This window comes from Geotrypetes seraphini, chromosome 2, assembly GCF_902459505.1.
Source record: "Geotrypetes seraphini chromosome 2, aGeoSer1.1, whole genome shotgun sequence".
NCBI lineage: Eukaryota > Metazoa > Chordata > Amphibia > Gymnophiona > Dermophiidae > Geotrypetes > Geotrypetes seraphini.
Window position 1 is genome coordinate 311,351,882 of NC_047085.1, and position 15,306 is coordinate 311,367,187.

At 43.9% G+C, this 15,306-nt stretch overlaps 1 protein-coding gene across 1 annotated transcript in view; it reads right to left on the reverse strand.

The window, feature by feature from the left end:
- DNAJC13 (DnaJ heat shock protein family (Hsp40) member C13) overlaps positions 1 to 15,306 on the reverse strand; it is a 495,155-nt gene that overhangs the window by 165,575 nt on the left and 314,274 nt on the right. Inside the window, 2 exon segments of the mRNA XM_033929988.1 lie at positions 1,610 to 1,789; positions 8,511 to 8,630. Coding sequence (XP_033785879.1) covers positions 1,610 to 1,789; positions 8,511 to 8,630 — 300 coding nt within the window.

A 15,306-nucleotide genomic window follows, 5' to 3' on the forward strand; every position in this document is an offset into this window, starting at 1 on the left:
AAATTCTTTTAATGGAGAAAGATACACAAAAGTATGGAACACAGTATAATATCCCGTAATAAAAAATAATTTTCAAGTTCTTTTGTAATACAAGATATAGTAGAATCTTTGATTCTGGCCATGATTTGATCTGTTTGCCTCATGAGTCAGTTCTTTACTTTGTCAGCTTTCCCTGGGCACTGCTACACCATTAAATAAATTAAAAAAAATCTAAGACACCACGTTTGAGAACCAGTGTTCTGAACCATAGCACTTTCCAGTTCTGAATTCTTGGCCATATGCTATCTTCCCAGTGAGTTCCAGCTCTCTTTCACATCATTCCTATACAGTAGGATCATCAGAACACTTCTGCTTGTTACTACTAAATACATGTAATACTTGCAAACCAAGCTACAGACTAATTATTTTTCATATCAAGGAGATGTCAACTGTGACTCACCAGATCATTGAGGAAAAAAGATTTAAAAAATTATTAAGATAGGCTGTGTTCTGAGATAAGGAAACAGTTTCTCACAGAGTCCAATAATAAGGATTCCCTGATTATTGGCACTATAATAGATTCATAGCTTCTACTTCACTGCAAGTGGAGATGTGCAGCTGCACAATGCTGACCTCATTGTGAGATCATCAAGGTGCCCCTACAAGGTAGAATGCCACAATTAAAATATGTGCTGGGATTTGAACCCATGACCTCTAGAAGATGAGCACAGAGCTTTTACCCAGTGAGCCACAGCTGCTTCCTTTCAGTCATGGGGGTTCCCAACCATGAGAGCTTAGTGATCCTAGCCATGTGAAGGTGAAAATACCTGAGAAGATCATAGCTTAGCAGATCCCTAAGCTATCATATCAGATGGGAGGAAGAAAGATATTAGTGGAACTTCCAGAGGTCATAGGTTCAAATCCCAGCACATATTTTAATTGTGGCATTCTACCTTGCAGGTACACCTTGATGATCTCACAATGAGGTCAGCATTGTGCAGCTGCACACCTCCATTTGCAATTAAGTAGAAGCCATGCTAAGGTCTGTAGCTGTTTTTTTCTGTTTTTAAGCTTTTGCAAATGAAGTTATGTCTGCAATCTACATATTTCATGTGGTCTCTTGTGCCTTATTAAATATATTTTGAACTTAAAGAAAAAATAAAAACCCAGAGAGCTATTTAGCAGATTGCATTAAGTCTGTCCAAACTGTGTCTTAGTTTCATCCACAGAGCTCAGGTCTATCTGAAGCCCAAACTGTGCTGAAAAGTAGGCCTGGTTTTCATTCGCCTACAATGTAGGCATGAGATGGATGCCCTAGGTTTCTCAGTGTTATACAAATGAATTGAAGAACGCCCATATTGAAGCCTCGCCCAAGCCTATTCCGTTAGGCGTGAGTTTTCCTAATAGGCATCCATGAAATTTTGGAGGTGCCTACAAAGTGACGTTCACATCCTTTGGACATCCATGTGTCATCGCTCATTAAGACCCTTTAATGGCTCATTAACCACTTAGTTTTGATGCCTAAGTCCCCCTCAGTGTTAGGCGCCCTTTAGGGACCCTTTATTGAATCAGGGCCAAAGTGCATATATTTCATCAATTAAACAGATGCACAAAAGTATAAACGGCTTACCTGCTGATTGGTCTCTTCACTCTTCTGAATACCACTTTCTTCTAATGTGAAATCATAATTAAAAGGGTAGCAAAGTAAATACCACAAAATTCCAGCCTGAAATAAGTGTGTCTGTAACCAGTAGTCCACCGCAAATGAACTGACACATTCCACTGACATGGCTGCCACTCGTGGGATATTCTAAGAATTAAATGAAAATAAGACATTGAATATTATGATTACTAGAAGAAAAGGAGACAATGTTTTCAAACTCAAATCTTTTAAATTTATATTATTAAGGCATGTGGTCTGATGGCTCAGTAGTAATGCTAAGCATACCTTTAAAAAAAATAAAATTTGTTTTACAGTTTTTAAATTTGTGTTTTACGGCAGGTTACAATACATAACAATGAAATTCTTCCTGTACACTTATATGAACAATAACAAGAAAACATTAGTCGCACCCATGAAAGGTTATTTAACCACAAAGGTAATGAAATAAACAGAAAACTGCCAGCCAAGAAATTAAACAGAGTACAGTGGTGCCTCGCATAACGGACGCCTCGCACAGCGAACGCTGCGCACAACGAACTTTATGTCTTGATCCGTACAACGAACTTCGTTTCACACAACGAAGTCGCCCGAGCTGCATCCTTCCGCGCAGGCACTGCGCTTAACTGCCCTCTCTCCGCCTGGTTCCCTCTTGCCCCCCCGACTCCCCGACACGATCGGGGCAAAAAGGAGCCCAAGCCCTCTTGCCCCGCCGATTCCCCAACTCCCCACACAATATCGGGCCAGGAGGGAGCCCAAGTCCTCCTGGCCACGGCGACCCCCTAACCCCACCCTGCACTACATTACGGGCAGGAGGGATCCCAGGCCCTCCTGCCCTCGACGCAAACCCCCCCTCCCCCCAACGACCGCCCCCCCCCCAAGAACCTCCGACCGCCCCCCCAGCCGACCCGCGACCCCCCTGGCCGACCCCCACGACACCCCCAACCCCCTTCCCCGTACCTTTCTGTAGTTGGCCGGACAGACGGGAGCCAAACCCGCCTGTCCGGCAGGCAGCCAACGACGGAATGAGGCCGGATTGGCCCATCCGTCCCAAAGCTCCGCCTACTGGTGGGGCCTAAGGCGCCTGGGCCAATCAGAATAGGCCCGGGAGCCTTAGGTCCCTCCTGGGGGCGGGGCCTGAGGCACATGGGCCCAACCCGACCATGTGCCTCAGGCCCTGCCCCCAGGAGGGACCTAAGGCTCCCGGGCCTATTCTGATTGGCCCAGGCACCTTAGGCCCCACCAGTAGGCAGAGCTTTGGGACGGATGGGCCAATCCGGCCTCATTCCGTCGATGGCTGCCTGCCGGACAGGCGGGTTTGGCTCCCGTCTGTCCGGCCAACTACAGAAAGGTACGGGGAAGGGGGTTGGGGGTGTCGTGGGGGTCGGCCAGGGGGGTCGCGGGTCGGCTGGGGGGGCGGTCGGAGGTTCTTGGGGGGGGGCGGTCGTTGGGGGGAGGGGGGGTTTGCGTCGAGGGCAGGAGGGCCTGGGATCCCTCCTGCCCGTAATGTAGTGCAGGGTGGGGTTAGGGGGTCGCCGTGGCCAGGAGGACTTGGGCTCCCTCCTGGCCCGATATTGTCGGGGAGTTGGGGAATCGGCGGGGCAAGAGGGCTTGGGCTCCCTTTTGCCCCGATCGTGTCGGGGAGTCGGGGGGGCAAGAGGGCTTGAGCTCCCTTTTGCCCCGATCGTGTCGGGGAGTCGGGGGGGCAAGAGGGCTTGAGCTCCCTCTTGCCCCGATCGTGTCGGGGAGTCGGGGGGGGCAAGAGGGCTTGAGCTCCCTCTTGCCCCGATCGTGTCGGGGAGTCGGGGGGGGCAAGAGGGCTTGAGCTCCCTCTTGCCCCGATCGTGTCGGGGAGTCGGGGGGGCAAGAGGGCTTGAGCTCCCTCTTGCCCCGATCGTGTCGGGGGTGCCAGGGACCACACGGAGTCACCCACCGTACCACCCGATTCGGGTAAGCGCAGGTATCGGTGGGTGGCTTATTTGCGGGGGGGTGCCTTATTTTACATTTTTTTCTAAAAAGGGGGGGCTGTCTTATTTGATGGCCCTGCCTTATCATCGGGGAAACACGGTAGAAAAAAAAAAAATGAACAGTTAAGTCCCAGTTTTTGCCGCTGAGACTCTGCCCTCTCACTGTAAAATTAGACTCTACTTAGTCTGTCTTTAAATTTAAAAAATGTGTGTTGTTTTAAAAAACAATTATGTTTTTAGATGTATCTAAATAAAAATAATAACCAAAAATTTATCTTTTTTTATGTCATCTTAGCATATTTTATGCTACAGAACGAATTATTTTTTTTAACATGTATTGTTATGGGAAAACGCGTTTCACACAACGAACGTTTCACATAACAAACTTGCTCCTGGAACGGATTAAGTTCGTTGTGTGAGGCACCACTGTATTATGCAACGCATACTCAGTCTGTCATTCACCCACAGCCATACATCCCCACAAGCACCGCTCAGCTTTATTTTTTTAATGAGATCCTTCCCAGGGACAGAGAAGGAAGAACTAAAATGGTCAAACAATTATGATAAGGAATGGGCAATGTTCTTCTTCATGGTTTCCATGCTGGTATCCCTCAGGGCTCATCATTATCCCTCACCCTGTTCAATGTTTTCTTTAGCTCTCTAGGCTCTGAATTTAAATCTTTAGGTCTCTCTTATTTTATATATGCTGATGATTTTTTTCCATTATTTACAACAATTCAGGACCTTTATGACCATGAGTTACTGTTTTACAAGAAATTCAAATTGGATGAGTTCACATTTGTTCAGATTGAATTGACAAAACCATGATGCTCTGGGTAAGTAAAATATCAACTCCCCAAGTTTGATCCTATATTAGATGGTAAATCAATTCAACTCCAAACAGTAGTAAGCAGCTTATGAGTATAGATTGACTCCAAGTTAACTTGGATTTTTAAACAAAACATTTAGAAGGTCATTTTCAAAGCACATATATTTGCAAGTTATACATGTTACTGTGTAACTTTATAAGTCTATATGCTTTGAATATGAGTACCTAAGTTCCTCTGGTTTTCAGTAAACTGCTTTTTTTAATTCAATCTGTTTATTGAAGTATAAAAGAAATAAACAAGATACAACAGGTTAAAACAAATTTAATTGCATCTCTCTCTGGATGACCTACAGAAAGTTGCCCATGATTTGATTTTTTTTTTTTCCAAAATTGGCTATTATAATTGTCTTTACAAAGTCTTGCTAAAAATTATTTGGGAAGAATTCAATTACTATAAAATACCATTGCAAGAATTATCTTACATAAATCTCGTGTCACCCCATTGTTCAATCTTTTATATTGGTTCCCTATAACTTCGAGTGTCCCCTAGTCTTTGTAATTTTTGATGGAGCGAAAAATTGATCCACTTGTACCCATTCTACTCCACTCAGGATTTTGTAGACTTCAATCATATCTCTCCCTCAGCCGTCTCTTTTCCAAGCTGAAGAGCCCTAACCATTTTAGTCTTTCCTCATACAAGATGAGTTCCATCCCCTTTACCATCTTGGTCGCTCTTCTTTGAACCTTTTCTGGCACCACTATATCTTTCTAGAGATAAGGAGACCAGAACTGAACGCAGTACTCCAAATGAAGTCGCACCATGGAGCGATACAGGGACATTATGACATTCTTAGTCTTGTTAATCATCCCTTTTATAATAATTCCCAGCATCCTGTTTGCTGTTTTGGCCACCATGTTTCATCGTATTGTCTACAATGATACCCAGATCCTTTTCTTGGGCACTAACCTCCAAGCTGGACCCTAGCATCCAGTAACTGTGATTCAGGTTATTCTTCCCAATTTGCAACATTTTGCATTTGTCCACATTAAATTTCATCTGCCACTTGGACACCCAGTCTTCCAATATCCTAAGGTCCGCCTGCAATTTTTCACAATTCGCATGTGTTTTAACAACTTTGAACAGTTTAATGTTATCTGCAAATTTAATCACCAAACATAAAAACTGCTGCTGCTGGGTCAGACCAGTGGTCCATCTTGCCCAGAAGTCCGCTTACGCGGCGGCCCTCTGATCAAAGACCAGCGCCCTAACTGAGACTAGCCCTACCTGAGTACGTTCCGGTTCAGCAGGAACTTGTCTAACTTTGTCTTGAATCCCTGGAGAGTGTTTTCCCCTATGACAGACTCCAAAAGAGCATTCCAGTTTTCTACCACTCTCTGGGTGAAGAAGAACTTACTTACGTTTGTAGGGAATCTATCCCCTTTCAATTTTAGAGAGTGTCCTCTTGCTCTCTCTACCTTGGAGAGGGTGAACAACCTTTCCTTATCTACTAAGTCTATTCCCTTCAGTACCTTGAATGTTTCGATCATGTCCCCTCTCAATCTCCTCTGTTAGAGGGAGAAAAGGCCCAGTTTCTCTAATCTTTCACTATACGGAAACTCCTCCAGCCCCTTAACCATCTTACTCGCCCTTCTCTGGACCCTTTCAAGTAGTATCATGTCCTTCTTCATGTACGGCAACCAGTGATGTACACAGTACTCCAGGTGAGGGCACACCATGGCCTAGTACAGCGGCATGATAACCTTCTCCGATCTGTTCGTGATCCTCTTCTTTATCATTCCCAGAATTCTGTTCGCCCTTTTCACCACCACCGCACATTGCGCGGACGGCTTCATCGACTTGTCGATCAGAACTCCCAAGTCTCTTTCCTGGGAGGTCTCTCCAAGTACTGCCCCGGACATCCTGCATTCATGCATGAGATTTTTGTTACCGACATGCATCACTTTACACTTATCTACGTTGAACCTCATTTGCCATGTCGATGCCCATTTCTCGAGCTTGATTATGTCCTGTTGCAGATCTTCGCAATTCCCCTGTGTCTTCACTATTCTGAATAACTTTGTATCGTCTGCAAATTTAATCACCTCACTTGTCGTACCAAAGTCCAGATCGTTTATAAAGATGTTGAAAAGTAGGGGTCCAAGCACCGAGCCCTGCGGCACCCCACTAGTGACGCTCTTCCAGTCTGAGTATTGTCCATTTACCCCCACTCTCTATTTCCTATGCTCCAGCCAGTTTTTAATCCACATGAGTATTTCACCCTCGGTTCCATGGTGCACAATTTTCCGAAGTAGTTCCGAAGTAGTTCCGAAGTAGGTTCATGTGGAACCTTGTCAAACGCCTTCTGAAAATCCAGATATAAAATGTCGTCATTCCAATTTCCAGATCATTTATAAATAAGTTAAATAGCACCGGTCCCCAGTATAGACCACTGTTTACTCTCTTCCATTGAGAAAAATGACCATTTAACCCTATCCTCTGTTTTCTATCTGATAACCAATTCCTAATCCACAACTGAACTTTGCCACCTATCCTATGACTCTTTAATTTTCTCAGGAGCCTCTTGTGAGGAACTTTATCAAAAGTTTTCAGAAAATCTAGATACACTAGATAATCCTTTGTTGTGTAGTACCTCTGTCTGTTCCAGTATCATCTTTCAAGGATCAACAGTACAGGTCCTAACCGCCATGCTCATCCATACCAAGGTGGTGGGCACCTCGTCCTTCGGTCCTCGGACCTGCCAAGAAGGGATTGAGGAAGGGTCCATGGAATCCCATGGAAAGCCGCAACCATTTTGAACTAAAGAGGTGAAAAGACATTTCTACTGTGCTCTTAAGATGAACTTGTGGTCAGGTGCATGGCTGAGTTTCATTGCTCAAAACAGAGAAATCATGTGCAGATCAGCAATTGTTGGGTCAGCACCTTGTGGCCACCAGCAACCTTTGGAACAGCAACCGCCACCAACTGCCAATACATATCTGGACGAAAGACCCGGTCACAGGAAAACCACTGAGAACAGTAAGCAACCTTCCAGGTATGGACATAAGAACAAGGAAGTGATGGGGATAGGGGATAGGGCAGCGTAGTAGTATATTTGCACCAACTGTAATAGTCCTCAGGTGACATAGGATGCATGGGCATGGACCAAATAAAGGTTATATAAAAAGCCTCCCTTCCTGATTTTAGTCAGAGATAACCTCTGTACAGTTAAGATTGCCAGCTTCTGTCTTTATAATCTCTCCATTTTTCAGATTGATAATACAATCTTATTTCTGGTGTGCTTCCGCTGTTACAATTTATATACTCTACTTGCAAATAAATGTACTATTGGTTTTGGAAATACACTGCGTGTCTGAGGGAGTCACAGTGAGGAGGTAAGCAGTGCCTCTTCAAAACCCAGGGTCATCTTATTTTTGCCAAAAAAATAAATAAACATCCCCCAACCTCAAAGGCAGCATAATCTCTTCCCTGCTAGCCCGCAGGTTCAGCATTTCAACTGCTACCCCCCAACACTCCCTCCTCAACTAGGACAACACCTCTCTCCCTCCCTCCTCGGGTTCAAAATGTTTCTCTTCCTGTCAGCACTGGCATTTCAACCCTCTCCCCCCTGGTGTACCTTGTAAAGTATCCTCTTTAGAGCCACGGCAGTACAACAATCCTACTAGGCTGCTTCCTGCCTCAGAACCCTCTCTGATTCAACCAACCAACCAGGAAATTGAGTCAGAGGACCAGGATGGATCTAGGGAAAGAAGCATGCAGCCAAGGAGGATCTCTGCATTGTCGCTGGCTCTAAAGAAGATATTTTACAAGATACATGGGGGTTGAAATGCTAATACTGACATGGGAGAGAGAAATTTTGAACCCCAGAGGTGGGAGGGAAAGAAAGGTACTGGCCCAGATGAGGGAAAGAGGACTAGAGGAGATCCTCAACTTATACTAGGGTCACAGCATTTTTGTTTATTTTTACCTGAAAAATTGCCCTCGACCTATCCATGGACTTGACTTGTAGTCGAGTATATACAGCGATAAGTTTCTTAAATTCCAGACTTCTCTTACCTTGCCATAATACAGCACTCGACAAAGATCCCTGATAATATTTGGCATTTCAGTAATCTTCTCTCTGCATTCTTCAAACTGGGCTGCTACACTGTAACATTTACATATATGCCCACACACCTGCAAAGAAAATATTTCGTAAAGATTTAGTCCTAAGATTCTATGTCCTATAAAAAATACTTCCTTCAATTCATAAGGCAGATACATTTTGTTAGAGGCTGACATACTTAAGAAATGCTTATCTATCCTGGAAAAATAAAAGAAAAAAAGTCATTCATCATCTGTAGCAGGGGTCCCCAACCCCTGGGCCGCGAGAGATCCTCCATCTCTCAGCAGAACCCCACCGACCTCCGTTCTGAAAAGCAGCAGCAGCAGCACTGAACAGGCTGCTTCACTGCCTTCCTCGGGGCCTTCCCTCTGCTGCCGCGTCACTGATGACATTATTAGTGATGCGGCGGTAGAGGGAAGGTAGCAAAGCAGCCTGTTTCGTGTTGCCGCTGCTGCTGCTTTTCAGAATAGAGATCGGTAGGGCCTCGCAGTTGGAGGGTCATTGGGGTTCTGCTGCACATGAGGGATGGGAGGGAGAGCTTGAAAGTTGAGCAGGGTCTGGGTTGGTGGGGTCGTCGGGTTTCTTCTGCACGTAGGGGATGTAAGGGAGAGATGGAAAGGTGCTGCGCAGGGAGATGGGTTGACAGGGTTATCAGGTTCTGCTGCACATGGGGGATGTAAGGGAGAGATGGAAAGGTGCTGCACACGGAGATGGTTGGCAGGGTCATTGGGGTCTGCTGCACGTGGGAGATGGGAGGGAGAGATGGATGGGTTGGCGGGGTCGTCGGGTTCTTCTGCATGCGTGTCACTGTCTTCCATCATCCCCAGATGGAATCGTCTGATTGCAGGAAAACAAGCTCAGGGCTCCCACTGATTCTACATTATGGTAAGTTGTATAATTTCTATTATGATATTATAACTTAATAATAGAAATATAATAATAATAATTTTATTCTTATATACCGCCAAAGCCGTAGTAGTTCGAGGCAGTTTACAACAAAGAAGAGCTGGACAATCAGCGAATATAGGTACAATGTAAAGTCATCAAAATACAGGTGAGCAGGATACAGAGGTAAGGCATAAGAGATCTTGGGAAACAATTCGGTTAGAGTTGAAGAGATAAGGCTTAAGAGGTCTTAGGTTACAAATCGGTTAAACAAGTTTGTTTTTACTAATTTTCTGAAACTTAGGAAGGATGAGGAGTGCGTGATAATATTACCCAGCCAATCGTTCAGTTGACCTGCTTGGAAAGCAAATGTTCTGTTCAGGTATCTTTTGTAACGGCAGGCCTTTAGTGTTGGATGGTAAAACGGATGTACTCTGCGTGTGGGTCTGGATGAACAATCTAAGTTAAAATGGGGAACCAAGTACATGGGGGCCGAACCAAGAATGGATTTGAAACAGAGACAGGCAAATTTGAACAGCAGTCTTGTGTATAAAACTGCCCACAGCATTTAAAGTCTAGGAAGAGATATTGTTCATCAGCTCAGTGGCAGGTCAGAACATCAATCTGTTTCTTATGAACCATATTGCTCTGGTGCTCAGAGTCTTGTTTTAAAGCTCCTTGCTGTATGTCCAATATAACACAAAGCACATGGACAAATCATCTCATACACCACCCCCACTGTATTACATGTTGTGTAGCTTTTCAAAGTCACCACTTTTCTTCCAGGAATTTCTACTGTACAACCCTCCAATATGACATCACATGCTGAGCATCCACCACAGCAAAAATGACCCACCCTCCCTTTCTTCCTTACATGACCACACATCTGCTTTACAAAGTAAATCACTGAGATTGTGATTGTAAGAGAAAGCAATAAGAACATAAGAAGTTGCCTCCGCTGAGGCAGACCAGAGGTCCATCTTGCCCAGCGGTCCGCTCCCGCGGAGGCCCATCAGGCCTAATTGCCTGAACAGTGTCCCTGACTAATTTTGTAACTGCCTCTAATCCTCTAATCCTATCCCTATAACCTACCTCTACTCCTATCTGTACCCCTCAATCCCTTTGTCCTCCAGGTACCTATCCAACCCTTCTTTGAAGCCCTGTATCGTGCTCCTGCTTATCACATCCTCCGGTAGCGCGTTCCAAGTTTCAAGTTTCAAGTTTATTAGGATTTTATATACCGCCTATCAAGGTTATCTAAGCGGTTTTTACAATCAGGTACTCAAGCATATTCCCTCTCTGTCCCAGTGGGCTCACAATCTATCTAACGTACCTGGGGCTATGGAAGATTAAGTGACTTGCCCAGGGTCACAAGGAGCAGCGCGGGGTTTGAACCCACAACCCCAGGGTGCTGAGGCTGTAGATCCAACCACTGCGCCACACACTCCTCACTTCCATGTATCCACCACCCTCTGGGTGAAAAAGAACTTCCTGGCGTTTGTTATAAACCTTCCCCCTTTCAATTTCTCTGAGTGCCCCCTTGTATGTGTGGTTCCCCATAATTGGAAAAATCTGTCCCTGTCTACTCTTTCGATGCCCTTCATGATCTTGAAGGTTTCTATCATGTCTCCTCTAAGTCTCCGCTTTTCCAGGGAGAAAAGCCCCAGCTTTTTCAGTCTGTGAGTATATGAGAGGTCCTCCATACCCTTTATTAGCTTAGTTGCTCTTCTCTGGACTCCCTCAAGTATCGTCATGTCCTTCTTGAGGTACGGCGACCAGTACTGGACACAGTACTCCAGGTGCGGGCGCACCATTGCACGATACAGTGGCAGGATGACTTCCTTCGTCCTGGTCGTGATACCCTTCTTAATGATGCCCAACATTTTGTTTGCCTTCCTTGAGGCTGTGGCGCACTGCGCCGACGCCTTCAATGATGTGTCTACCATCACTCCCAGGTCTCTTTCAAGGTTACTCACCCCTAGCGGTGATCCCCCCCATTTTGTAAGTGAACATCGGGTTCTTTTTTCCTACATGCATGACCTTGCATTTCCCTATGTTGAAGCTCATTTGCCACTTTTTGGCCCACTCTTCCAGCGCTGTCAGATCTTTTTGGAGATCTTTGCAGTCCTCCGTGTTTTCAACCCTGCTGTATAGTTTGGTGTCATCCGCAAATTTAATAACCTCACATTTTGTTCCTGCCTCCAGGTCATTAATAAATATATTGAACAGGAGCGGTCCCAGCACCGACCCCTGCGGAACTCCGCTCGTGACCCATTGCCAGTCTGAGTAATGACCCTTTACTCCAACCCTCTGTTTCCTGTCCGCCAGCCAGTTTTTGATCCATCGGTGGACCTCCCCTTGCACCCCGTGGTTCCATAGCTTCCTTAGCAGTCTTTTGTCGAAGGCTTTTTGGAAGTCAAGGTAAATGATGTCTATAGATTCCCCTTTATCCACCTGGCTTGTTTACCCCTTCAAAGAAGTATAATAAGTTTGTGAGGCATGACCTGCCCTTGCAGAAGCCATGTTGGCTCGGCTTCAGCTGCCCAGTGTTTTCGATGTGTTCCCAGATGCTGTCTTGCATTCTAGTGGCTGAAAACTTGATTTTACCTGCAACATGGGCCATAATTGCTTAATTCTTCTGCCCAACTGTTGAGAAACTTTGGAGAATTTGAGGATACACGGGACAGAGGTGTTCTCAGGCTCCTGGACTTTATACTGTAACAATTGTTCCCGAGAACTGAACCGGGCTCTTTTCCAAGCTTTAGTTATTACAGTTTTAGGATATCCTCTTTCTTGATATTTCAATTTTAATTTCTCCACTTGACATGAAAATTCTTTAGTAGTATGACATATTCGACGATACCTGAAGAACTGAGAAGTAGGCAGATTATTCTTTAAGACCCATGGGTGCATGCTAGTATACTCCAATAGAGTATTTCTATCAGATGGTTTAGAATGTTAGGTCGTCCAAAATTTACTCTCATCTTTTATAACTCTGACATCAAAAATACTCCCAATGGGATGCAAAGTCATCTCAAATTTAATTGAGGGGTGACATCCATTCAAGAATTCCACAAATTCTTCAAATTTTTCTCTTGTGGATTGCCAAAGTATAAAAATGTCATCAATAAATCTCTCACAAAAAATTGCACCCTCCAAAATACAGTACAAAAAAGTCACCTTTCTTTACAAAAAGGGAGAAAAGACCTCAGTGTCTAATAGGGGCTCTTTAAGCTTCCCATATAGACAGGCTAGTTTTAAACAGAATTTAATCCTAGCAGACACATCCTTGGTCAGAAAAACTCCCAATTAGTAAGTGAACCTCTATTCTAATTTTCTAATAGTTTAATATATTTTCTTATAGTTTTATATATTTTTTTAAACTTTTCTTCAAACAACAATTGTCAAAAATAGAAGTCACTTATCTGAGCACTTCGATATTCAGGTGTAGTCCTGGATTAAAGCAAGCAGGAAAAACTGCTCTATGGAAAAAAGCTATCAGTAACAGGGGCCCCTGTTTCGCAACAAAATGCTTCGTCAGGGATTTGAGCGATCACACACCCGCTTCCACTCCTGTTGCGAAACAGGGGCCCCTGTTACTGATAGCTTTTTTCCATAGAGCAGTTTTTCCTGCTTGCTTTACTCCAGGACTACACCTGAATATCGAAGTGCTCAGATAAGTGACTTCTATTTTTGACAATTGTTGTTTGAAGAAAAGTTTAAAAAAATATATAAAACTATAAGAAAATATATTAAACTATTAGAAAATTAGAAAAGAGGTTCACTTACTAATTGGGAGTTTTTCTGACCAAGGATGTGTCTGCTAGGATTAAATTCTGTTTAAAACTAGCCTGTCTATATGGGAAGCTTAAAGAGCCCCTATTAGACACTGAGGTCTTTTCTCCCTTTTTGTAAAGAAAGGTGACTTTTTTGTCCTGTATTTTGGAGGGTGCAATTTTTTGTGATTTATTTTGGGCATCCTTTTCTTGATTTTTTGGATATTTTTATCAATAAATCTCTTACAGCAACATGTGCAAAAAAAAACAACAAAAAAAAACCAGATCCATACCCCATTCCCTCTCAAATTTGGCCATAAACAAATTTGCCATGGATGGCGCAAAAGACACACCCATCGCTACACCACTGGAAAAAACTCATTAAATATAAGGTAGTTTTTTGACATGGCCAAAGCAGAAAGTTGTACCAAAAAATCCATAGGAGCCAGATGTGGTTGTGCATGTTCTTCCAAGGCCTCCTCCAACACTGAAACTGCTTCTGTTTGAGAGATGCATGTGTATAAGGACTTCACATCCAAAGTTGCCATCCATGTGACTCCGGAAACCATAGTTTGTGCTTCCAAACACTTCAAAAAATGTGTAGTGTCCAGAAGGAAGAAATATTGCATATCAGGGGGTTTAGAAAGATGTCAACATATTTACAAATCCTCTCCAAAAGGGAGCCCCGAGCTGACACTATGGGGTGCCCTGGAGGGTTGCAAATATCTTTGTGAACTTTAGGAAGAAAATATATAATCAGAATTTTAAATTGTTGAAAGGTTAAGAACTTATATTCTACACTGGTCAAAATATCTTTAGATTTTCCAATGTTCAAAATATGTAATAATTCAGAAAAGATCTCATCTGATGGGTCTGTCTCCAACTGAGAATACACTGATCTGTCGCTTAATTGAAAGTAGGCTTCTTGAAAATATTTGATTTTATCTAGGACTACTATATCCCCACCCTTCTCTGCCCGACATATGACAATTTAATTATCTTCTTGTAAAGGCTGTAATGTTCGATCTTCCGGGGGAGGGGGGTCAATTCTTGCACAAAGATGAGCTGTCAAGAGTTAATAAGTGGCATCAGTCTTTAAGATTTACTAGAAGCATCCAAGTGAAAGAGTTCAGGAGACTGATCCTCTGCTATAGGGGATTAGGAAGTTGACGGATCTTTACCTATGTACAAAGCCATTACAAATTTGATTGCATCCAAGAATAAGATCCTGGATGTTGGACTAAGGTCAGTTGCTATGTAGGATAGCTATATCCTATTCCTGCAAAAGAGTGGAATGCCCTGAGCATCTCAAAAGTGGATGCAATGGTCTTAACTGTGATAAAGACCACTATTCAGGTGAACAATGTTGCAGCCCTTAGACTCTCAAGCATAGAAGTCCTCTTGAAACAGGCCTTTGATGTTTTGGCTCTAGGCAACAGCCAGCAGGAGTTACTCTTTGTGGTGAAGGTGTGTTTCAGGTGTGGGAGATTAAAGGAAAGAAAATGAGCAGATAAGATCTATTATCTGAGGACAAGCAGGGAGTATATTCTCACATATAGGTGACATCATCCTTAGAACCTGGCACAGATAGTCAAAAAGTGAACTGTCACTTTAAAACTTTAAGAACGCCCATAAAATGCAAACAAGTGTCTTCCTAACTGACATCTGTTTGTGGGACGGTCAGTTTACAGCAGAGGTGTCCAACCTTTTGGCTTCCCTGGGCCGCATTGGCTGAAAAAAATGTTTCTGGGGCCGTACAAACGCGCAAATGCTGCAGCAGTACAGAGGAGGGAGCCTGCAAGACAGTAAACACCCGGCGGCAGCAGATGAAAATACTGCATTGCCCTTGACCGGGGCCGCACAAAATACTTCACGGGGCCTGGTCTTACAGTTTTCCACGGAGCTGAGAAACTGTTCTTAGATTCTCTAAGCGCATTAAACTTGTGCTATTTTTGTGCCTTCCCATTTCTTTTTTCCTTTCAGTCATATTTTTCTGTTTTGATTCTTTTTCTTTCGTTTGCTTCAAAAATGTTTAATTTTTGATCGATTTTTAGTCTTGGGTCTTGGGGCTCTTTTCAGCCCATTT